General features: G+C 37.6%; 1 protein-coding gene across 1 annotated transcript; it reads left to right on the forward strand.

Moving 5' to 3' along the window:
* The first annotated feature begins 37 nt into the window (after positions 1–37).
* Positions 38–23,314, forward strand: AASDHPPT (aminoadipate-semialdehyde dehydrogenase-phosphopantetheinyl transferase). The gene is made up of 6 exons (XM_006071802.3): positions 38–326; positions 1,844–2,069; positions 14,209–14,330; positions 14,967–15,128; positions 20,667–20,738; positions 23,069–23,314. Exons 1-6 carry the CDS (start codon positions 144–146, stop codon positions 23,231–23,233), a joined length of 930 nt encoding a protein of 309 aa, XP_006071864.1. The 5' UTR covers positions 38–143; the 3' UTR covers positions 23,234–23,314.
* Positions 23,315–25,467: the final 2,153 nt, after the last annotated feature.

Raw genomic sequence — 25,467 nt, forward strand, 5'->3', positions numbered from 1 at the left:
CGCACGCGGCGCCCCGCCCCCCGTGACACAGGTCCTGCGGACGCACGCGGCGCCCCGCCCCCCGCGCGGCGCCGGGGCAGCTAGGAGAGGCTCTGCCCGCGTCCGCGCCATCGAGCCCGGGGCTGCGGCGAGGCCTTCAGTGGATGGTTCTCCTCGCCCGGCGACTCTGCGTGCTGCCGGCGATGGAGGGCGTGCGCTGGGCCTTTCCCTGTGGCACGTGGCTGCCGAGCCGCGCCGAATGGCTGCTAGCGGTGCGATCGATCCAGCCCGAGGAGAAAGAACGCATTGGCCAGTTCGTCTTCGCCCGGGATGCTAAGGCCGCCCTGGTACCGCGAGTCTTTTGCGCTTCGGGTCGGGGAGCAGCCTTCGGGGTGGTGGGCCGCGCAGTAGAGACTCCACACGCGATCCTCGGCGTCCGCGTGCGGCCGCCCCGGGCGACTCCGGGGTGTGCCCGGCCTAGTCTCCGCCGCCTTTGTCGTCGCCTCGTCCATAGAAAAAATCAGCCCCTCCCCCGTTGCATTTGAAAAGAGAGGTCCTGCTAAACCCTAAAATAGCTGTTCCGGAGGTCTGTCAATAGGATTTTCCTTATTTTTAAGTGTTAATCAAATTTTTTAAATTTCCTTGCTTGGGCCCATAGCAGTCTGAGCCTGTTAAATATCGCACCAGTCTGCCTGTGCACCGTGCACGTTTTAGGCCCTAAAAAATATTGACAGTATCACTTAGTTTAACCTTGCACACTATAGAACTGGAAGAGTATAGCCTCCTTTTACCGATGAAACCGAAGCAAAGGAAGGATGCGGTCTTAGGCATATCTTGTTAACTTTTAGCTCAGAAAACACTATTTTGAATATAATCGTTTATTTTACGTATATATTTTTAGCAACGAATGGAAAGTTGGGTTTCAAAATGATGTCTATATAGCGCAGTATGGCACAGCTTCTGAGTGCCATCTCGTCAAAGACTGTCATTATCCTGAAAATGTCCCTCTGTCAAAGGACTTTTTCGTTTGAAATGTAGATTAATTGATTTTTGAAGGCACACTAGTGAATATTTTCGTGAAATTCAAAGTGTTGCAGTATTTAAAGTCAGTGTTAGAACTGAAGGAAAAAAAAACTTGAAAGATTTTGCAAAATGTTATCTACCTTGTTTTCTTATGTCCTCGGGTATTTTCTGTGATTTTAGACCTTAATCGGAGAGAGAGTGGACTGGGTATATGTGAAAAAAGATAGGTTATGTCGTGCTGTTGTGGAGGCACGTGATAAGTACATGTGATCTAGAAGCACTTGCACATGTGCACAAAGATGTAAGTACAACAGGATTGCCCACTGGGGAGGTTTTTTTTTATATAATAGCAAACCAGAGCCCCCTAAAATATCCAGTAATAGGGGGATAGTCAAGTTGTGGTACCTTGATACTATCAAATATGCTACATTTAAAAATGCACAGGCCAGTGATTATGTGCAGACATAAAATAATCCCCAACACTTAGAAATGAAAAAGTTCATAGAAGTGAAATAGTACATATAGTGGGGTTTCAAATAAATGGATGGATAGCAAATGCAAATGAGCATATATTTGGATACTTAGAGAAAAGATGAAGGATGAATACTTGTCAACATTGGTTACTTGTTGATGGGATGGAGGGAATTGCTAAAGAGGGACTTCGACTTTTCTGTCTTCATAAGCATTTCTTAAATCTTAATGCAGGATATTTAATACGTACGTAGTTTTAAAACTTTAAGGAGTATTTTAGAAACCACAAAAATAGACTTTGTATGTTATAGGCAGTTTTACTTGAATCTTTAGTATAGACAGCAATACTTACCAAGTGTTTTATTAACAGGCTGGTCGTCTGATGATAAGGAAATTAGTTGCAGAGAAATTGAATATACCTTGGAATAATATTCGTTTGCAAAGAACTGCAAAAGGAAAACCAGTTCTTGCAAAAGACTCATTAAATCCTTACCCCAATTTCAACTTTAACATCTCTCATCAAGGAGACTATGCTGTACTTGCTGCAGAATCTGAGCTACAAGTTGGAATTGATATAATGAAGACTAGTTTTCCAGGTAATGTTGCATTTTTGTAATACATGAGTTATTAAATATCTTGTCTTAGTTCTTGTGCTGTGCTTAGTTGCTCAGTTGTGTCTGACTGTTTGCAACCCCAGGGACTGTAGCCGTCAAGGCTCCTCTGTCCGTGGAATTCTCCAGGGAAGAAGACTGGAGTGGGTTCCCATGCCCTCTTCCAGGGGATCTTCCCAACCCAGGACTGAACCCAAGTCTCCTGCATTGCCGGCAGATTTTTTACCTTCTGAGCCACCAGGAGAGATCCAGGTTCTATCCCTTTATCAGGAAGATCAAACTGGTGGCCTTCCCTGGTGGCTCAGATGGTAAAGAATCCGCCTGCAATGCAGGAGACTCAGGTTCAATATCCCTGGGTCAAGAAGATCCCCTGGAGAAATGGTTACCCACCTAAGTGTTCTTGCCTGGAAAATTCTGTGGACAGAGGAGCCTGGTGGGCTACAGCCCGTGGGGTCACAAAGAGTCAAACATGACTGAGTGACTAACACTAATTAACTTGTTTAAAAAATAATAATCTCAATAGTGAGCTATGTTATAATCACTAAGCAGAGATAACATGTATTTGTATTATATCTAAATATATTTCTTTGTAGCACATTTATATACAATGAAAACAAAGAGCAAATAGTTACTAAAATATTTATATTTTGCCTTAGAAATTTGCAGTTGATGACTGTCAGAACTGCTGACATTTATTGTGTGGTTGACTAAAGTAATTTTAATAGATCATAGGCTCTCTCAACTCCTCTGTAATTTTCATCATCACTAACATTAGTGAGCAGTTACTGTGTGCCAAGACATTTTACTCAGTGCTTTATGTATATTATATGTTGAGTGGAACTTTTCAGAAGATAAGTAACAGGATAAGAAGGAAGCTGTTAAAATAAGAGAACCAACATCTTCCTGATTTCATTGTGCAATTTCTTAATCTCCACACTGCATCCACCACAGGTTATTTGCTTGTGTTTCCCTTGGACTGGAATATTTGTGATAACGTCGTGCTCACCTGCATTTCTGCACAGATAACTTATTTATTGGTTAGCTTCCACTTCAGCTTCCACTGAAGCCTTTGTGGACCTTCAAAGTAAACCAGTTTGCTTTGTTCTAGGCTCTCATAAAATATATTTCCTTCATTCCAATAATATACTTCATTTTATAGTTATTTATCAGGATGATTGTCTTTCCACTGTACTATCACATCTAGTTCGAAGTAATGCATAATAAATATTTGTTAAATGAATGAATAAGCATTCTGTGCTACAATAGTAAGGCTTCAGAATATGGCTGTTACTCTCATCTCTCCCTTATGTTGAATTTTCCCACCAGCCGGTTTTTCTCTAACCTGTTCATAACTCTATTAAAACTCTATTCTTTGTTCAGAAGGGAGCTCTACTAATTACAACAGGGGTTCTTGACCCCAAATAAGCATCATTTTTTTAACCTCCTGAAATTGTTCTCCACATTTTGTATGCACAGGTATGCTTTTCTCTAAGAGAGGATCTGGTTTTCTGCAGGGTCATAGAAGGTGTATTGTGAAAGAACCACTGCTCTAGAGGATTCAGAGTGAGCATACAAATGAGCCTATAAACTTCACAGTTTTCTGTGTTTCTTATATGAATTTTCTCTTAAAAACAGAAATTACTGGAGAGGCCATTGCTCCTTAGAATGCAGTCAGCACAATTACATAGTAATGGTTGGCTCATCAAGTTGGTATCTGCTTGGAAATTATGCCTATGAGACACAGATTTAATTACAGTTGGTTTAGTGGGCAATGTTGGGTTATGGTCAATACTGGATAAACAGGTAATTACTAAAGCAAAAAATGATTCTGTTTTCTGTTAATTATATTTTGTTAGCCTTTTTTATCCACCATCTTTTTTCTTTGCCCTAATTAGTCTAATCACAGTATCCAGGCCTTTTACTGTTCAGCTGTTTCATTGCCAAAAAGCTGTTGACATATCCAGTAATGCACTGAGGAAGAGGTATTTTCCAGTTTTAATTAGTATTGTTACTCTGTCACTAATGTTGGAAAGATTAATGGATGCAGCATTATTTCTCAGGAAGTAGACACTGGTTTACTTCACTGGCAATGCATTGAATTACTCTGCTTATCAGAGTGAGGAAACTGAGCAGGAGACATTCCTAAGATTTGCTAAATGATGAAGGGTAAAACTTAGTATAGCAGCAAGGGAAGTATTGTACTTTGTTCTGAATGTTGTTACTAAGATTATCTAACTTCATTTCAAGATGAAGTTAAACTTTGGGGGCATCATCAGTATATTGAAAGACTTAGTTCCATTACTCCCATTTTGTCTGCAGAGCATGGTAACCCACTCTAGTATTGCCTGAAGAATCCCACGGACAGAGGAACCTGGTGGGTTACAGTCCATAGGGCTGCAAAGAGTTTGGACACAATTGAAGTGACTTAACATGCAAACATCACGTAGGAACTTGTGGAGTCTTTCCTTGTCACGTTAGACATTCCTACTAGGTGCAGATTATTTCCCACCTTCTCCCAGTTCTCTTTGTTGCTGTGACAGGGTAGGAGAGAATATATCATGGATTAAGAAGTTTCTGGGCTTCTTCCTTCTAGCCAGATGCCCACAATTAAGGACACTTGCACCTACCACTGTTTTCTCTGCCTAATGGAGAGAGGAACCTTATACAAACGTAACTGGTGTATACTTGGCACTCAGTAATTATTTGTTTAATGAATATCCAGAGAAGGAGTTATTAATATAAGATATTGGGGCTCTAGTATAGATAAATTGCCAATGCAATATAATCCTAACCCTGGGGGTGGGTGTTTTATAGGTCATCATTATAATCTGTTGCACCCAGTTGGGAAATATTGGTGGTTTTTCCTTCCTTTTCTAATAATTTTTGTCTGCCTCTAAAGGCTTTTGCAGTTAGAAGTATAAGGATAGTTTTGTGAATTGTTCAGTTTTGTACCCATACTTACAAGATACGGCAAGTTAAGGTGAAAGTGAAAAACCACCACAATATTGTAATTAGCTTCCAATTGAAATAAATTAATTAATTTAAAAAAAAGATGAAAGTTGCTCAGTTGTGTCCGACTCTTTGCAACCTGGTAGTCCATGGAATTCTCAGGCCAGAATACTGGAGTGGGTAGCCTTTCCCTTCTTTAGGGGATCTTCCCAACCCAGGGATCAAATCCAGGTCTCCTGCATTGCATGCAGATTCTTAGCAGCTGAGCTACAAGGGAAGCCCAAGAATACTGGAGTGGGTAGCCTATCCCTTCTACAGTGGATCTTCCCAACCCAGGAATCGAACTGGGGTCTCCTGTATTGCAGGCAGATTCTTTACCAACTGAACTATGAGGGAAGGCCAAGATAAGATAGATACGGTGTAAATATTATTAGAATTTGGAGAAAGACCCAAAATATTTTTCCCCATGAGTTTATACTTTGTAGTTCATGTTTTTGTTATAAACTTTTCTGGATATTAATTGGCAGGACAAAATGACTCAGTATTTTGAAATTTAATGCTAATTTAATAGCTTTGAAATTAGTGCATCATAGAACTGCTTCTCTTGAACAGTTGCTACCTAAATTAAGAACAGTAAGTATAAACTAAGTGATGGTATTGTATGATAGCTTTGGTAGGCTATTTGTTGTCTCCTTCGACCATACTAATTGGTAGCACTATTTTAGTAGCTTCTTAATTGGTTCCCCCTCTTTACTTCTGTTCTCACTCAGTACATTGTCTGTACAGAGTTAAGAGTGGTCTTTAAAAATTTCTTTAAAGCAGTTGTCTCAAACTTTTAGGTTGGTTCTTAATAAAATTCATTCCTTTTAACATGACTGTGTCGTCTTGTTGTCGTTTCTCCTTTATCTCTCCTTTTGTATTTTTATCTGTTGTCTGCTCACTGTTCTCAACACTCATCTTTTATTACCTTGAATGTAGCAAAATTTTTCCCGTTCAGGGTCGTTTAAAAAATGCTGATCCCTCTGCCTGTTGTTCTTCTCACTCTTCTTGAGTATCAGAGATCTGAAGGCTGAGAAGTAACCAATTCCAGTACCTCCTCGGAAAGGGCTTTCCTGACAACCTGCTCTTTTTTTCTGTCATGGCCTTTCTCATTTCTAATTATAACTTAGTTATTTGATTATTATCCTTCATTTCTGTTCCACTTCATTAAATAAGTTCAGGAGCCATGCAGACCTAGTACTTAGTGTGTCTAGCACGTCGAAGGTGCTTAGTAAATATTCATTGAGTGAACAAATAATAAATATTCTCAATTTCACTTAAAATATTCCTTAAATTTGTTGAAAAGTTGGTTTGCAGCTACAGTAAACAGTGATGTTCATATCAGATTCTAGTTGGAGTATAAACTGCTCTCATTAGTGAGCTGTGGTTATAAACAGTTTTTCCTTCAAGTCTTCTTCCTCACCCTCCAATAATCTCCCTAGCTGCTTCTCTCCTGCATTTGCGTCCCCAGCAGATTCAGTTTCCAGCTTTGTTACTGTTGCAATCTACAGTCTCCGACTTAAAATTTTTCAACTTTATGATGGTTTAAAAGCAATTCAGTAGAAGCCATACTTTTAATTTTGACATTTTCTCAGACTAGCCATATGTCGTAATTCTAGGCAGCAGCAGTGAGCCATAGGTCCCAGTCAGCTACACAGTCGCAAGGGTAAACACCCAGTACAGCCATTGTTTTTTTCACTTTCAGTGAGGTATTCAATGCATTTTATGAAGTATTCTACACTCTATTATAAAATAGGCTTTTTGTTAGATGATTTTGCCCATTTGTAGGCTAATGTAAGTGTTCTGAAAACATTTAAAGTAGGCAAAGCTAAGCTGTGACGGTCATAGCTTAGGGGTATTAAATGCATTTTCAATCCTAAAATATTTTCAGCTTAACAGTGGATTTATCAGGATATAACTTCATCATAAATCAAAGAACTGCATTCCACTGTCATTTCTGATCTACATTTTTAAGCTGATCTACATTCTTCTGGATCTGCATTTTGAAAGATATGCTTAGTTAAAGCATTGTTTTTTTGGGGGGGGTGTGGTTTTTTTTTTTAAATGGGAGATTTACAGCTGTCAAGCAGCTTAAATAAGTCACACTTCTTTTTGTGTTCTGAACTGCTACTGGAAAAGTAGGTGTTTACTGGCAGGTAGTTTTTCCCTTTTCCCAGGTTACAGAATAGGTTTTTCCCACTGTGCAGAGGAATTCAGTGGGATCACAACATAGAACTTGTATTTATTGAGCAACTTCTGTGTGTTAAATGCTAAGAATTTGCAGGTACAAAATACTGAAAAATTCTATGGAACTGGGTTAAAGGAATTTAAAGTTTTGAGGAAAGAACTGATGTCTAAGAAGAGTATACAAAAGTGAGCTGGAACTTGCTTTACTATTGTTTAAACTTATACTAGGCTTGCTGCTTGGAAGAAAAGCTGTGAGCAACCTAGATAGCACATTAAAAAGCAGAGACTTTACTTTGTCAACAAAGGTCCGTCTAGTCAAGGCTATGGTTTTTCTAGTAGTCATGTATGGATGTGAGAGTTGGACTGTAAAGAAAGCTGAGCACCGAAGAATCGATGCTTTTGAACTGTGGTGTTGAAGAAGAGTTTTGAGAGTCCCTTGGACTGCAAGGAGATCCAGCCAGACCATCCTAAAGGAGATCTGAGTGTTCATTGGAAGGACTGATGTCATTGAAGCTGAAATGCCAATGCTTTGGCTACTTGATGCAAAGAACTGACTGACTGGAAAAGACCCTGATGCTGGGAAAGATTGAAGGTGGGAGGAGAAGGGGACAACAGGATGAGATGGTTGGATGGCATCACCGACTCAATGGACATGAGTTTGAGTAAACTCTGGGAGTTGGTGATGGACGGAGGCATGGTGTACTGCAGTCCAGGGGGTCCCAAAGAGTCGGACACGACTGAGTGACTGAACTGAACTAAACTGAGGCGTCCTAAACAAAAAAGCATGATGTTAGTGAAAGAATAGACAGCTAGTACTGATTAGTACTTATATGTAATATTTCAATTCAGTGGTTAAAGATTATTTATTAAGTGGTACATTAATCACTAGGGTAATAGCTTGTTGGCTACTTGAATTTTCTCTTCCATAAACGTATTACTATTTTCTAATCCATATATAAAAGCTCTTTATGTACTTTGGATAGTGACACTTCTTTAATATCTGTTACAACTATTTTCTTTTTTTTTTTAATTGTATTTATTTATATATTTATTTTCAGCTGTGCTGAGTGTTTGATCCTGTGCGGGCTTTTCTTTAGTTGCAGAGAGCAGAGGCTACTCTAGCCGTGGTATGCATGCTTCTCATTGCAGTGGCTTTTCTTGTTACAGAGTGCGGGCTTCAGTAATTGCGTCACATGGGCTCAGTAGTTGTGGTGCATGGACTTAGTTGCTCCTCAGCACGTGGGATCTTTCTAGATCAGGGATTCAACTTGTGTCTCCTGCATTGGCAGGCAGATTCTTTACCACTGAGTCACAAGTGAAGCCCTTACAAATATTTTTCCACTATATTATTTGTTTATCTTGAATTGGTTTTTTTGTTTTTGTTTTTTTTTAATGTATAAATTTTATTTATCTTTTTTTAATTAATATATCTAACATTTCCTTGATAAATACTGAACTCTGTCTTATTTGAAAAAAATAAATCGGTAAAAGATTTACTCCAACAATAGGTTATAGAGTCTCTTAGTTTTTGTTTTAAAATTGTACCTTCTTTTTTACCTTTAAATCTTTAATTCCTCTAGAATTTGTGTGTATATATTTTACATCGTATGGCACAAAAGTTTTAGCACCATCAGCGTGGGATAGATTAGGAATAAACATCTAAAGTGCCTGGAAGTATTAAGTACTTTATAAGTAAATGTTAGCCTAAGGTGATTGTGATAGTTGTTACATATGTAGAATGGTGTTTCTGAAATAGTGATCAGGATGTTACAATCAGCCAGGATGCCTGTGCAGGTTCCTTGAAACCATCTCAGACTTCTCAAACTAGAATTTAGATGCAGCCAGTGATTCTATACTCAAAACAGTTTCTAGTGATTGTTAGACATACTAGTGTTTGGGAAACACTATTAGATTGTAAGTTGTCAACTTTTTCTGATAAGATTATCTGAAAGCCATTAGATCCTTATTTCACGATATACAACAAAGTTAATTAGAATTGGGTTTTAACAAAGGTTACTAGAACACAATAGAATTGTATATTTGGCCAGACTTCTGAAAGAAGCATACCTTTTAAACTTAGAAAGGTAAGAAGAACCCACAAAGTTAGCAGATGTCATTGATTTCATGTTAAGTCTCTTCTCTGTCACAAACAAGGGCAAATAAGACACAAAGAGGTAAATATGGTTAATATTTAAAGTACTTTGTAAGTATTGCTAGAAAAGTCCCTTAAAACTTAACCTAATGAATGGACTAAGGACTTGATAAAACATTTCACAAAAGAGGAGTGATATGTATATATAACAATTACTGCAGCAGTCTTAAAGCTAATATTTATTAAGTACTTACTAGCTCCAGGCCAGAGAAGGCAATGGCACCCCACTCCAGTACTCTTGCCTGGAGAATCCCAGGGATGGGGGAGCCTGGTGGGCTGCCATCTGTGGGGTCTCACAGAGTCGGACACGACTTAGCAGCAGCAGCAGCTCCAGGCCCAGACCATTTATATGTTTCTTTCTTGAACTACCCAACTCTTTTCTCCCTATCTTACAGCCATAGAAAAGTTAACAGTAAAGAAGTGATACCAAGCAGAATGGCTATCATCAAAAATAAATGCTGAGGACTTCCCTGGTGGCCCAGAGGTTAAGACTCTGAAGTAAAAATTTAATAAATAAATACTGGGGAAGGGAGCCGTCCTACACTGTTGGTGGGACCTAGAGAATGTCAATACTGAGAGAAGTCAGTCAGGTAAAGAAGGAGAAATATTGTATGATATCCCACATGTGGAATCTAAAATGATACAAAGGAACTTAGCTTACAAAATAGAAAGAGACTCATAGACTTAGAGAATGAATTCATGGCTGCCAGGGGAAAGAGGTAGTTAGGGAGTTGAGAATGGACATGTACACACTGCTGTATTTAAAATTGATAACTAGCAAGGACCTACTGTGTAGCACATGGAACTCTGCTCAATATGTGGTAGACTGGATGGGAGGAGTTCAGGGGAGAGTGGCTATGTGTATGGCTGAGTCCCTTCGCTCTTCACTTGAAACTGTCACAACATTGTTAATTACCTATACCCCAATACAAAATAAAAAGTTAAGTGATAGAGCCAAGATTTGAACATTTGACTCCAGTGGCATAACACTAAAGCTGAGTATGTGAATGTGTCAGTATATATAAATTGTTTGCATTTATGTATTAGTTTCCTAGGGCTCCTTTTCCCCTGTATTCTCATTTGTGTGTCTATATGTTTCTCCTTAAAGGACACCAGTCCTCCAAGACGACGTCATCTTAACTTGATTACATCTGCAAAGACTGTTTCCAATAAGGTCACATTTTTAGTCTGGGCATGAGTTTTAGGACAACTAGACCCTCACAGTTCAAACCCGCCTTATTCATGGCTCAACTATATAAATTATTTTTTTAGTTGTGACCTTGATTAATTGATCATTGCAGAACACTTAGTTAATATCTAGTGCTGCTTTCCCTAGAGATTAAGCTGTAAGTTGGGGGAATCCTGTTTTTCTCAACCTGGTTAGTGATTCATTCTATAGAAGTTTTTCAGTTATTTTACCTTTATGTATGTACTTTATGTACTTAAGTTCTTACCTGTCTATTAAATCGAAGATTGTAATAGACATGAATTGTGTTGGTATTACTTAGAGGCTTTGCCAAGTTATGTAACTAATGATTGTGTCATTTTCAGCTAGTTTGAGGGTGTTGTATTCTGATATTTCCTACTGATATTTTAAATTCCAATATGGAAGATAAACTGAGTCCTTAATAGAGTACTCATCCAGTGCGTGTGTATTTTCCCCTTAAGTCACAGTGTGGCACTGTGGTTCTTTGGCTGAACATTTACAAAGCCATTTTCTGTTGCTGTCAGTCTATTTTTTTGTGGCATATGGTGCTGTCAAAAGTATATGAAAATAGTCATAGCAGATATTTTTTTTAGTGTGCATGATCAGTTATTACTTTTTTCAGTGATTGTGCTAGATTGCTTTTTTATGTTAAATGAGTGTTTTTACTAGCATGACTAAATTTTTTCCCTGATTGCCCCATCATATTTAGGTAAAAATCATAGGACTTCTTGAAGATTATGAAATTACAGCTTAAAGAAACCAACGAACATAATGACACTATAGATGAGAACAGGCATATCTGTTAAAAATTTTAGGTTTTTTTGGATAGTATTCTGTTAAAGCTGCAGTTCCATTCAAAATGGGGTTCCCTTGTGGCTCAGCTGGTGAAGAATCTGCCTGCAGTGCAGGAGACATGGGTTCAATCCCTGGGTTGGGAAGATCCCCTGGAGAAGGGAACAGCTACCCACTCCAGTATTATGGCCTAGAGAATTTCATGAACTGTATAGTCCATGGGGTCACAAGGAGTCTGACACCACTGAATGACTTTCCCTTCCACTCAAAATATAAAATAGTGTCTTCCAAATTCAAGGTAGCTGTTCATTCCGTTGTTATTATTTATCCTATTTGTAACAGAATCTATTCAAAAGAAAACAGTTTATGATTTGTGTGTGTTTAGTGCTCCTAGTGTTTAAAATCTGCAGATTTTCTTCTGTCACTTTTGAAAAAACAAGCCTACCATCTTTACTTTCTTTAGTGTTTTACTTGTCAAGCCAGGATATACTAGTGATGCTTGCATTAACAAGACAGTCTTTATTAAGGGGCTTAAGAAATAAACACCAGACTATCAAAGAGTGTTCATAGCCCCAAAAGGGTTAGAATCCTCCCAGGACTCCTAAGATCCCAGGTTAATATTTCAGTGCTTTTGCATGAAATGACTTTGCAGCTTTGCAGAGCTATTTTAGGAAGTAATAGGTCTCTGTGTGTGTGTGTGTGTGTGTGTGTGTGTGTGTGTGTGTGTGTGTGTAATCTACCTTTTTAAAATTTTTATGGTCTTAATGGAATTTGTTACAATACTGCTTCTGTTTTGACTTTCTGGCCGTGAGGCATGTGGAATCTTAGCTCCCTGACCAGGAATGGAACCTGCACCCCTTGCATTGGAAGGCAAAGTTCTAACCACTGGACCACCAGGAAAGTCCTAGAAATGATAGCCTGATAACATTAATATGAATACAAATAATAAACATTAGTTGATTCATAAAAATGGATTGTAAAGTTTTCATTCTTGAGAACAGTAGAGGACTAAGGAGTAGATAGATAAATCAAATGAGTCTGATGAACTTGAAAATAATTGAGGATCTTTGCCTTGAACTAAAGGACCACATATCATTGGAGAGTCATTAGAAATATTTCCTATGTAAACGAGAGGAGGCTGCTGCTACTGCTGCTGCTAAGTCACTTCAGTCGTGTCCGACTCTGCGACCCCATCCCTGGGATTCTCCAGGCAAGAACACTGGAGTGGGTTGCCATTTCCTTCTCCAATGCATGAAAGTGAAAAGTGAAAGTGAAGTTGCTCAGTCGTGTCCGACTCTAGCGACCCCATGGACTGCAGCCTACCAGGCTCCTCCGTCCATGGGATTTTCTAGGCAAAAGTACTGGAGTGGGGGATGGTGGGGGAATTATGGGCAATTCTGTGGAAGAGCTGGTTTTTAATATTTTCTACCCTTGAGATAACCATGGAAAAGATACTTTTGGAGTGGATGATATAGTTTGCATTCTAACTGTTGAATTCTCATGGGGTTAGGGATTAAATGCCGTAAAGCATGAAGTAGGGGGATTTGACATCTTTTTTCTTCCAGACGTGCTATAGTTCCAGCCAGTTGGGAATGTCAGATTTTGAAGTTAAGTATTTTGGGAATGGAAGTTCAGGAGTAGACAAATTATGTTAATAGAACCTGCAGAAGGACTATTTCAAGAGGTTTGCTGGAAGTAATGGAATCATGAAATAAGGATATAGGGCAGTAGAGCATTTAATTTACCAGGTAATAGTTAACATACATTTATTCATATAGTAAACATTTATGATTTACCTACCTTGTTGCTGGGCTTCCCTGGTGGCTCAGATGGAAACAAATCTGCCTGGAATGCAGGAGACCTGGCTTTTGATCCCTGGGGGATCAAAATGGGAAAATGCCCTAGAGGAGGGCATGGCAACCCACTCCAATATTCTTGCCTGGAGAATCACATGGACAGAAGAGCCTGGCGAGCTACAGTCCATGGGATCACAAAGAGTCAGACACGACTAAAGTGACTTAGCACACACGCACCTTTTTGCCAGATTTTTCTGATAGACTACTTAGGCTGTAGTTCTGTGAGAGCAAGAACCATGGCCAATTTGTTTTTAACTATTAGTTCAGTTCATAATGGTATAATATTTGTACACATTCTGCATAATTGTAGAATAAATGGATGATGATAGAAGGTTCCTGTTTAGTAGTAAAGATAAACATATAATATTTTGAAAAATGTAATATGAAAAGCATACTGTATATTATAATTTGTAATATATAAACTACAAATTTAGCTCATAATTGTGGGAATCAGATTCTTCGAGTTCTATTGATTTTTTGGATGCTGTGTAATATTTTATTGTCTGTGTAACAGTATTTTTTTTTTTTTTTAATGAGCCAATAGAACAGAAGTCAAAATCTATTTTTATTTGGAAAAATCATATTAGAATACATGTTTAAAAACAGTTATTGTGAAGGAAATAAGTGTATACTTTCCAGTTATGTTATTCACTTAAAAGAACATTTCTTAGCTTTCTACCAATTCCCCCAAAATTATAAAGAAATTGTTTCTGATTTTCCTGTTAAATAGCAAAGTAAAATTCTAAACCTAAGTCACCCTTCTATTTCTGGACTAACCCACGCTTGTCTTGCATGTTATCCTTTTAATTCTCAACTAGCTTTGATTTGCTGATACTTTGTTTAGCAAAATTGTGACTGTATTCGAAAGTAACATTGGACTATTGTTTCCTTTTGTGTGCTATCTTTAACAGTTGGGTAATTCTCTATTTCCTCAATTGACAGGTCGTGGTTCAATTCCAGAATTTTTTCATATTATGAAAAGAAAGTTTACCGACAAAGAATGGGAAACAATCAGAAGCTTTAAGGATGAATGGACTCAGCTGGATATGTTTTATAGGAATTGGGTATAATTTCTTTCTAGTTTTGAGAGTAAACCCCTGTGTTGTTAAAAGCAGGAGCAAAAGTCCATTGGTAACCCTGTATTTTGTAGTGTTCAAAGTACATAAGTCACTACTTGGGAACTTCATGATTTTTATGTATACGTTATTATATTATAATGACATTTAAGAAAATTTAACATATGTTTAATACTCAATTAGAAGATCCTTACTCTTAAAGCTAAAATAAGACATTTTATTTATCATTATTAATAAAGTTTAATGGTTTCTGTCTTAAAGAATCTCATACATATTAGAACTTAATTAAAAAATTTAATTAAAAAACATTTGCATAATATTTATTATGTACCAGAAGACATTACTGTAAGCCTTTCTTAAGTTAGTTAGTTGTTATAACCCCATGAAGAAGGTACTATTATTATTGCATGTTACACATGGGGTAATGGAGGCACGGGGAGCCCAAATGGTATATCTTCAACTTTCACAGCTGGCTGGCCTCTGTGCTAGTATAAAGGTGAAAATAAGTAGCTTATAGTTGTAATGTAGTAGAGAATTAAAAATCCATATGTTTTGAGGGTTGAAGATTTTATGAACAATTTTATCTCCTAAAGCTCTAAGAGAAAATGTCTGTCTGTATCTTAGGCACTGAAAGAAAGCTTCATAAAAGCAATAGGTGTTGGATTAGGATTTGAATTGCAACGGCTTGAATTCGATATATCCCCGTTAAACCTGGATATAGGCCAAGTTTATAAAGAAACACGTTTATTTTTGGATGGAGAAGAAGAAAAAGAATGGGCATTTGAGGTAAGAAATTTATCAGAATTGCTATAAGAATTTTCTTATTTTGTGCATGTGAGTATAAGCTCAGCTTGGGGAGGCTAGTCATTGAAACTTGACACATTCAGAATCCAGTCTGGGTGCTCTGAAGGTGAAGTCAGAGATACTGGGAGCACGTGTAACGTTTAAGCTGATGCGTGAAAGATAAATCATAGTACATAAAGTAAAAGAGAAGGGACAAGGAGCCCCTGTAATAGAACCACTAAAGGCCGCCATTCTGTCACTGTGCTGAGGTGAAGGGGTGGAGAGAGATGCTTATTCGTCGGTTAATATTTTGGTCTCTTACTTATTTGCTTTCTGTCACTAGCAGTTCCTGGTTGCTAATGAGAGAAATCTTAACAAACTCATTTTAGCCAGAAAGACATTATGATAGGTTATTAGGGTGATTCATATAACCAAATTGCAGAATTGGCTAGAATTAGAGACTGGAAAACTCAGAACTCTTTTTATCGTTTCTCTTTTGCCTTCCTGGCTTAAGTTTTCTCCCACCCACATTTCTCATTCTATACACCAGCTTTCTTAACCTTATCTAGTTAAGGTTCCTTATGTGGCAGGAAGCATGACTTTCTACCACTCGTACGTGTAACAATTTACAGTTTAAAAACCCGCAGAGATTGGTGAACTCATTGGTTGAATTCGTAAAAGCTCTGGAAAAAAGATTCCATGGCTTAAGTTGGATGTTAGTTGCCTTTCTCTTGACCAGACGTAGCCAAGGAAGTGTGTTACAACTGGTATCAAGTGTTCACAGCCCAGCCAAATGGTCTGTACTATAATGTGGTAGTTCTTGCAGTCATCCCCTGAATTGTGTGCACAGAACGTCAGTATCCAGAATAAAGAATTCATGATGAGTAGGTAAAATAGGAGATGTTCGTTCATTTTCTCAAGGGAATTTAACAAGTTGTAAATAGAAAATTGTAAGATCAGAATCATATTTTAAGACCACATTCTCTGTATGATGATATCTGGAGTTTAAGGAAGTGAGGTGTCAAAGAAGTTATCAATTCTGTGACTTAGAGGACTGTCTGTTGAAATACTGAATATTAGAAAACAAGTGGGATTTAAGTGTGAGATACCATAGAAACATCTAAGTGAAGGTTTTGAGCAGGCGAATAGAGTGAAAGACTGGGCTACAGGAAAAAAGGTGATCATTAACATGTGAGTGGTAGCTGAAACCATGGGATTTACAGTTGCAGCAGTGAGAGTACCTAAATTAGAATTTAGAAGGACCTAGTACAGTCCTGAGAATGCTATTTAAAGGTGGGATGGAGAGGAGACTGAGGAAGAATAACCAAAATGTAAATTAAGAAAGTAGAGGCTTCCTTGGTGATCCAGTGGTTGAGAATTCACCCTGCAGTGCAGGGGACACAGGTTCAATCTCTGGCCAGAGATCTAAGATCCCACGATCTGTGGAGCAGCTAAGCCTGAGTGCCACAACCGCTGAGCCCCCTTGAGCTCTGGAGCTGGCGCCTCGACAGAAGAACCCACACAACGCAAGGAAGATCTCATATGCTGCAGTGAAGATCCCATGCAGCCAAAAAATATATATAAATATTTTTAATGACAGAAAGTAGTCTTAGGTGATCCAAAGGCAGAAAGTTAGCAAAATTGCTAACATACCAAGATAGGGATTCTGTCAGTTAAAGAGTAAATTATATTTAGCATACTGTGTTTTTTAATACAATTAAAATTTTTTTTCTCATTTTGAAAGGGGCAGATGTCAGCCGTTTCATTCATGGAGAGTCCTTTATTCTTAATGGTGCCAGATGAAATAGACCTAGTAGCAGGGTAAGGAGGAAAGAATCAGTGATTGGGCCAGCTGTGCTTCAACTTTTTAGGTGACAAAGATGTCTGAGTTCCTGTGGGCCTGTGAGATGCTGTGGAAAAAGGGCCAGAAGTATCTTGAAAAGATGCCTAAGAGGATTTCCAAAAGAAAGAGGCACTGGGCATTCTACTGTTTATTAATTGCTAAGGGTAGGATATACAAGAAGTCAGCTCTTAAATGCACTGTTAGGCGCAGGCAGTGGTATAGGGCAGAGGAACAGGTAGTGTTTCTCTGAAAATCCCTCAGATGCCCGCTAAGCTAGCCTTTGGATACTTAATGTGACCCAGGGTTCTAAAAAGTGGATTGCAACAGTGTTGATCATTACTTTGCCTGTTCTCCATCACTTTCCTCTCTGCCACCTGCCTGAAGGAAACCAGAGGAAGAGGAAGGTGAGGCCAGGAAGAATGTGTCTTAAGAATTAAAATAGGATTTTTTTTTAAGCTGAAAGTGACTGAGGAGCTACCAGGTTTGCCTCAGAGCTTGTCCAGGAACTGGGAATGGAGATCCATCAGGGCACATTTGAAAACATCTATGGAAGAAAAATTCTTTATTGAATTGAATGTACTTGAGCATTTTGTCTATTCAGTGTACCAGTTAGGAAAAGATACAAATAATTGTTAGATACATATATTTAAGTGTGGACTATTTATTATACTGTAAACAGGCCTGGGAAGAGAGAGTGACCTTAACAGAATGAGTCTGGTGGTATGGACAGCCAGAAGCCAGGGTTTGAGGGGAGAATGATGAGCCTGGAGTCAGGGGAGGCATGCCTAGAGTCAAGGAACACAGATGGGAATTCCTGTTGGCATCTCTGAATCCCCACACGAGATAAAGAACAAGCCTTTAGGCGTGCAGCGGAGGGATGGCTGTGATCACAGTGGACACCTGCGGTGTAAGTGGTCTTCACTGGCCTTTCCTCCCTGTCTGCCCTCTTTTCATCCACTGAATTCACCCACACTGGATACTTAATATGACCCAGGGTTCTAAAAGCTGCATTACAACAGTGTTATCATAGTGAATGAGGGAGCACCTGGAGTCAGGAAGAGAGATGTATCTCATGGAATTTCCCAGGGTGCGCTAGTTGTCAGGAACCCGCCTACCAATGCAGGTAGACTGAAGAGACATGGATTTGATCCCTTCAGTCAGAAGGATCCCCTGGAGGAGGGCATGGCAACCCACTGCAGTATTCTTGCCTGGAGAATCCTATGGACACAGGAACCTGGCAGGCTGCAGTCCGTAGGGTTGCACAGAGTCAGATACAACCCAGGCAACTTAGTAGGCACACATGTATCTAACACCTGGAAAAATAATACTCTAGAAGTATGAATTCTTATGCCAAGAGGAATCTTGTGTTTTCATAGGCTCTCAGTTTTCATAACCAGTTCCTATTTGGAAAATTAAATTTACCATCATTATTTAAAATGATGAGATTAGATGAAACAAATTCTTTGCTTTACTTTTGAAAGGAGACGTTTTAAACAGTAGAAAGAATAACATTTTATGACAGATTTTATTCAGCACTTTATCGTTGGGAAAGCATTGTAAAACTTGAATGTTTTAAGTTAAACTTTGTATTTTATCTTACAAACAAATTATACTAAGAAAATGACATACAATTTAACTGAAGCAGATTAATCTTTGTAGTCTAATGCAAAACTACCTCTTGAAAAAATAAAATATTGTTTCTTTGGGTTTGTTGGCGATTTAAGGAAATTTTTGCTAGTAAGCTTAGAAAAAATTTTAAAATTTAGGAAGTCTTAAAGTTAAGTCTTAAGTTCCGTAGTATTGAATGTATGGCCTTAACTTTAGCTAGCTACCTTGCCAGTTTCATTTCCTTTTTCAACTAATAATATAGACATACTAGGCAGAAGGGATTTAGGGTAAAGTTAATTGCATAGAACTTTTATTCTGGTGAGACATCAAATATTAATGTTTGATAACTGGAATCATTGTCAAATAACTTCTTTAGTTTTGCGGTGTTAAATTTCATATTTATGTGATGTTGATGAGGGGTGAATAGATATGGTGAATCTTTATTTTGAAGTCAGTCTCATTGAATTTTGGCTCATTATGAAGTAAATAGACAAATTGAGCAGGGTACCTTGGCATTTTAGAGGACAGACTGAATGAAAAGGGTCTGCTGCCCTTGGTTAACACTGATATTCCACCTTAGATACAGACACCACAAAACTGCTGATCTAAGTAGTTTTCCAAAAGTAACTATAGCCAAAACACCTCTGTGTTACAGTGTTTGTATTATCAATATATTCAGTGTAAAGAATGGGAGGACCATGTTCAAAAAGAATAGTTCTGTTTATAATGTTAATAACAAACTTTAGCCTATTAAATCTTTCTCATACTTCGTTATTTTTTTCCTCTTGAACTATTTTCCTAAATTTATCTCTTTTGAATTTCTTTTGTTTTTTTACAAATTTGGATATCTTAAGGTGCGAAGATACACAGGAGGATAAAGGATGAAAAGTCTCTAACATTATTTCTGATTGTAGTTTCCTATTTCAACTGATTTCTTATGGAGTGCTGCCTTAGTAAAGTGGCTTCTCAGTGAAATTTTGTTTAGTTGTTCATACTTTTCTCTAGTAACTGCCTCAGTGTCTATTTTAAAGCCCCCTCTCCATTTGTCTCACACATAAGGGAAAATAGGAAATTGAGTTTTACCTATGAGTTTCCACATGATTTTCCTTAAGCTGTAATACGTAGTTAACTAAATGCTTATAAACCAATGTTGCAGACTGGTTTTTTTTTTAATCACTTTAAGCATGTACAAAATAAAAATCACCAATGAGGGCGGATGGCTCTCTAGACATGCCTCTAGGTATGATGCTTTATCTATATGGTATTCCTATTAAGAGTCTATAATTAAATAATCATTAAGAGCCATCAGACAAAAAATAAGCAGGGTTTATTAATAAAAAAGTGGGGGGTGGAGCTTGTATCTTAAAATATTAGTGTCATAAAAGACAAAACATTTAGCAAGACATGGCAACCGAATGCAATACTTGACCACAAAACTGGTTCCTATACTGAAGGTGGGGAAATGGTATAAAGGACATTATTGTATTCTTCACAGAATCTGGAATACAGAGAGTAGATTTAAGTATTATTTCAATGTTAAATTTATTGAAGTTATTAACTACTGTGGGTATGTGAGAGTGTCCCTATTAGAAAATACATTGCAATATTTCAGTGTAAAGGGCCAAAATGTATGTGACTTTACCTTAAACTATTCAGGGGAAGTGTGTATGTGTGTGTGTGTGTGTGTGTGTTTGTGTGTGTGTGTGTGTATGGTGGTGGGTTGTGAGATTTTTTTTAGATGAAAATAGAACTGTATCTAAATTTCTATACTTAGTATTCTCTGTTTGCTGCTGCTGCTAAGTTGCTTCAGTCGTGTCCGACTCTGTGCGACCCCATAGAAGGAAGCCCACCAGGCTCTCCTGTCCCTGGGATTCTCCAGTCAAGAACACTGGAGTGGGTTGCCATTTTATTCTCCAATGCATGAAAGTGAAAAGTGAAAGTGAAGTCGCTCAGTCGTGTCCGACTCTTAGTGACCCCATGGACTGCAGCCTACCAGGCTCCTCCATCCATGGGATTTTCCAGGCAAGCGTACTGGAGTGGGTTGCCATTGCCTTCTCTGATTCTCTGTTTACTTATTTTTTATTTTTCAGGAAAGCAAAATAGATGAGCACCATTTTGTTGCAGTAGCTCTTAGGAAACCCAATGGATCTAGACATCAGAGTGTAAGATTTCTCTGTTTGCTTTTTTTTTTCCCTAAAAAACATGTATTAAAGTTGAATTTGTTATTGATGGAAATAATCATTTGTTTTATATCAGGTAGAGGTTTTAGCTTTTTGTTTTTTTTAATGATAGACTTTAGAAGTGTTCATTATCTAATCTTTAAGATCATTTGGGATTTCACAGAAATGTTTTTAAAATATGTTACCTGCTACTTTGCATTCAAATACACTTAAATATTACAAAGAAAAAATTTTGGTAGTACTGTTCCAATATTCATATTTTCAATAGAAATTCAAGATAATTACTATCTTGGTCATCTTAACAGTGGTTTATTTCCTGGTGAAGTGGGGCTGTCATGAATATAAGAAAAGTTATGACTAACCTAGACAGCATATTAAAAAGCAGAGACATTACTTTGCCAACAAAGGTCCGTCTAGTCAAAGCTATGGTTTTTCCAGTAGTCATGTATAGATGTGAGAGTTGAACCATAAAGAAAGCCGAGTGCCAAATAATTGATGTTTTTGAACTGTGGTGTTGGAGAAGAGTTTTGAGAGTCCCCTGGACTGCAAGGAGATCCAACCAGTCCATCCTAAAGGAAATCAGTCCTAAATATTCATTGGAAGGACTGATGCTGAAGTTGAAACTCCAATACTTTGGCCATCTGATGCAAAGAACGGACTCATTGGAAAAGACCCTGATGCTGGGGGAGATTGAAGGTGGGAGGAGAAGGGGACAACAGAGGATGAGATGGTTGGATGGCATCACCAACTCAATGGACATGAGTTTGAGTAAACTCTGGGAGTTGATGATGGACAGGGAGGCATGGTATACTGCTGTCCATGGGGTCACAAAGAGTCGGACAGGACTGAGCGACTGAACTGAACTGAATATAATAGTACTAAGTTGAGGGGTAGTGAATAATGGGATTATCTGTCAAATTGATCTCCTTCCCCTTTTTGTAGTGCTCTCCTAAATTATTCCCAAAGTGTCAAAGGTGTGAGAGACCTTATGATATATTCTAGCATAACATCAATTCTTCCAATTAAAATCTGTTTTTACTTTCTTTTCCTATTAATTGGTAAGTTGGGAAATTTTTTAAAAGAGAAACCTTAGGGTCTTGACTCTCAGTCTACATAACAGTTGTGATTCTATAGAAGTATTTATTTAAGGAATACTGATAATGTTACAATAATTGAAATTAAATGCATATGATTATTTTAGGGAATCTGCATAAGGGAATGTAGTGTGATCAGTATATTTTCATCATTACTTCTAGGATAAAAGCTCAATACAGATCATGCCTTGGATAGATTAAAAAAGAGTAAAATTCTTCATAAATTATTTTATTTTAAAAGGGACGACAAGTTAAAATTGACTCCTTTTATCTGAAGATGTTCTGAAACAGGTTAGCTGTCCTTGTATGCTGAAGTCTCAGCATTGCCCTTTCTGCAAATACCTTATGATTCCATAGAGCTTTATATTTTTTGTAACATTTGCAGATGGCAGTACGGTATTGCCATGAAGAGAGTCTATTTGGGCAGCAGTATCATAGTGAGAAAAGGGCAAGGGTTCCAGGTCCAGGTCTACCATTTAAGCTATGTTGTACACTTGTATACATTGAATGATCTTACTGAGCCTCAGTTTCCCCATCTATAGAATTGAGGTAACATAACCATATCAACATAGTAATGAGAATTAAATCATAGGAAACATACTGACCCTGTAAAAGCACTGCAGAAGACCCAAGTACTGTCTTTACTAGAATGTATAGAATGTTAAAGACAGTCCACACTGGGCTGAGTTTATGAACAAGGGGTGTATCACAGAGTGTAAGATATAATTTCGATTTAGTGTTGAATGAATCACTTACTAATGAAGTGCTACATCTCTTAAGTAGTTACAGGAATTTTATTAGATGCACCCTCTAGAGTATTTCTCAGAAGTTTACCTGGTGGTCTCTCCCTGTCAGAATAACCCACTTGTTTGTTAAAGTTATCTATTTGGGGATCCTTTTCTACTGAATCAGAATTGTTGGACGTATGGTTCAGTAAATCTACATTTTAAACAAATAACCACAGGCAATTGTTATCTACAAAAAGTTTAAGAATCAGATTATTTCATATTATTCTTGTTTATATTGACAGCACTAATATAAGAAATAGAAACAATTATCTAAAATCCCACTGTGTTATTTAATGTTATTGAAGTGTAACTTAATATTACTGAAATGTGATTACTGATTTCTTATTGTCCGAATTATAAAATTGACCATAAGATTAATACGCATTATAATTTTGAGGTAATCTAAGGGTTTTTTTTTTCCCCCTTTTAGGTTACATCTCAGGATGATTCTAAAGCAACCCAGAGGCAGTTTACTGTTCTCACCTTTAATGATTTAATATCATCTGCAGTTCCTATGACCCCTGAAGATCCTTCATTTTGGGACTGTTTTTGCTTTACAGAAGAGATTTCAATAAGAAATGGTACAAAGTCATGATATGATTTTCTGAGTAACAAAGGGAAGTGAAAACTGTAGTCTTCTGTATTCACTAAAAAATAAATGCCTGAGAGTATCAAATTTTGTTTCACAAAACATTTTTAAAAAGAAGAAACAACTTTTCCTATTAAAAAAGCAGACTTCCAGATCAAGATAGGTGACTAGAATACGTTTGCCTCTTCTTCCTCCCCAAAATCACATTGGATTTGATAAAAAATAAAAATAGAAATTGATGGTAGAGTCTTAAAGTGATAAAACGGAATACACAAAATAGAGAATGTTCAAATTCCTATTTTTCAGAGATAACTATTTTAGAGGTACCTATCCTTAAAACATGGAGTATCTTCCCAGATCTTTTTCTTGGTGAATGATTCCCTATTAATATACTTACTCTTTTTTTTTTAATAGAACATAAATATATTTAATTTTTCTCTTGACTCTACATCTGAGGTCCATAACTATACTGGTGTAGCATAACTTTTAGTGCTGCTTAAGTATTCTGTTTTCCAGCTACTATCAAGAAGCAATTGACCATAGGTATTACGGTTCAACTGAATTGGCTTAGTAACCAAGGACATTTATTGTGTCACAAAACAAACAATTTAAAGTTGCCATTAGGGCCTTTTTTTTGCCTCCATCTTAGCTTATTTGTTTTGCTCTAGGCTGGTCTCCCTCAAGCGTCTGAAAGGCAGAAAAGCCTGTTTTGCCTCTCACATCTCAGTTTTGTTAGTGAGCCCCCAGAAAATTTCCACAAAGTTTCTGATGACCCTGATCAGGTCACTGAGAAAGCTGAACTTGACACTCTTGGCTTCTGTGGAAAGGGAACTCTTGGTAAGGAAGAAGCCTAAGGCAGAGTCTGGGGCAGTGGGGAGGCCCACTGCCTGCAGTGAGGAAGGTATGCCACAGCTGACTCATTCTGTCCTCTCTGCTAGGCATTTTGAATGTCTGCAGTTTTTACTGTAAGCAGTGGTTTATTGAATATCCTCGTAGCCACATTTTGAAGTACATATTTAATTATGTCCAAAGGAATTAAATATATTTAGAGCCTCAATAAGTATTGCCAAATTTTTCTCCAAAAGGGCTGCATAATTTATATTTCCAGTTAGTGTTATATGTTTGATCATTCTCACACCACCACCCCCACCCCCTATCAACCTACAGACTTGGTCATCTGTAGATAGGATCTTTTTTTAAAAAAAAAATTTTAATCTTTGCCAGTATAGGTTAAAAGTGGTACCTTATATTTTAAAAGTGTTTCTTTCATTACAAACGAGGTTGCTATGGCAGTGTTATTATCGGCTGTTTGTATTCTTTTTGTATGAACTGCCTGTTCATTTTCTTAACCTATTTTTATTTTGATAAATAAGACTTAAAGTACAAACATAATACGTAAGATGCAAGACCATCATATTGATGACAGAATCTATTCTATGGTTGTAGTGCATGTCTTGGGGAGTTTGAAGTCTTATATTAATAATTGTTAAATGTCAGGAGTGAAATAGTTTCATTGTTTCTATTACTAAAGTGAAAAGTTGTGTTTAAATTGTATAAAATTAGGTATTTTGCTTAAGTACAAGAAAAATTTTGAGCATTTTATTTTTTACTTCGTTAAGCATGCAGATAGTCCAAGCATAGTAAATAACTTGTTTTAAAAGGATCAAGTAGCATTTGTAGCAGAGGAAGCATTGTTATCCGTAGCATGAGTGTAATGGTGATATGAAAACGCCGCCGTCTGTCTTGTTGTTATAACATTTCTGAACTTTTATGGATCAGGCACCATGCTGCGTTTCCAGGGGTGGGGTGGGGGCGGGCAGTGGGTGGAGATCTGTTGTCTTAAGGTTTCACATAGTCAGAATCAAATAAATACACATAGTTTAGATTCAAGTAGGTCTATAAAAATCTTTTTTTCTAATAAAAATTACCATTCCCTTGACCACCTCCTATTTCCTGTCCCCAGAGTGAGCTGTTCCACTGATTTTTTTGTTGTTGTTATTTATTATCGTATCTCTAAATAGCATGCTTATATTGCTTTATCTGTTTCTAGTTTGAGGCATTTCTTTAATTTCTAATATAAAACTTTGTTCTGCTGCTTCCCAGCCATTACACTTTCCCTTCCTGCTCCCCTTTTCCCAGTGTATGTAATTCAGTGTTTTCATTATTGACTGTGATTAAGAATGCATGCACGACTGAGATTATGTAACACTGTACAGCTAAGTGATGTGTTACTCTTACCC

This window comes from Bubalus bubalis, chromosome 16, assembly GCF_019923935.1.
Source record: "Bubalus bubalis isolate 160015118507 breed Murrah chromosome 16, NDDB_SH_1, whole genome shotgun sequence".
NCBI classification, from domain to species: Eukaryota; Metazoa; Chordata; class Mammalia; order Artiodactyla; family Bovidae; genus Bubalus; species Bubalus bubalis.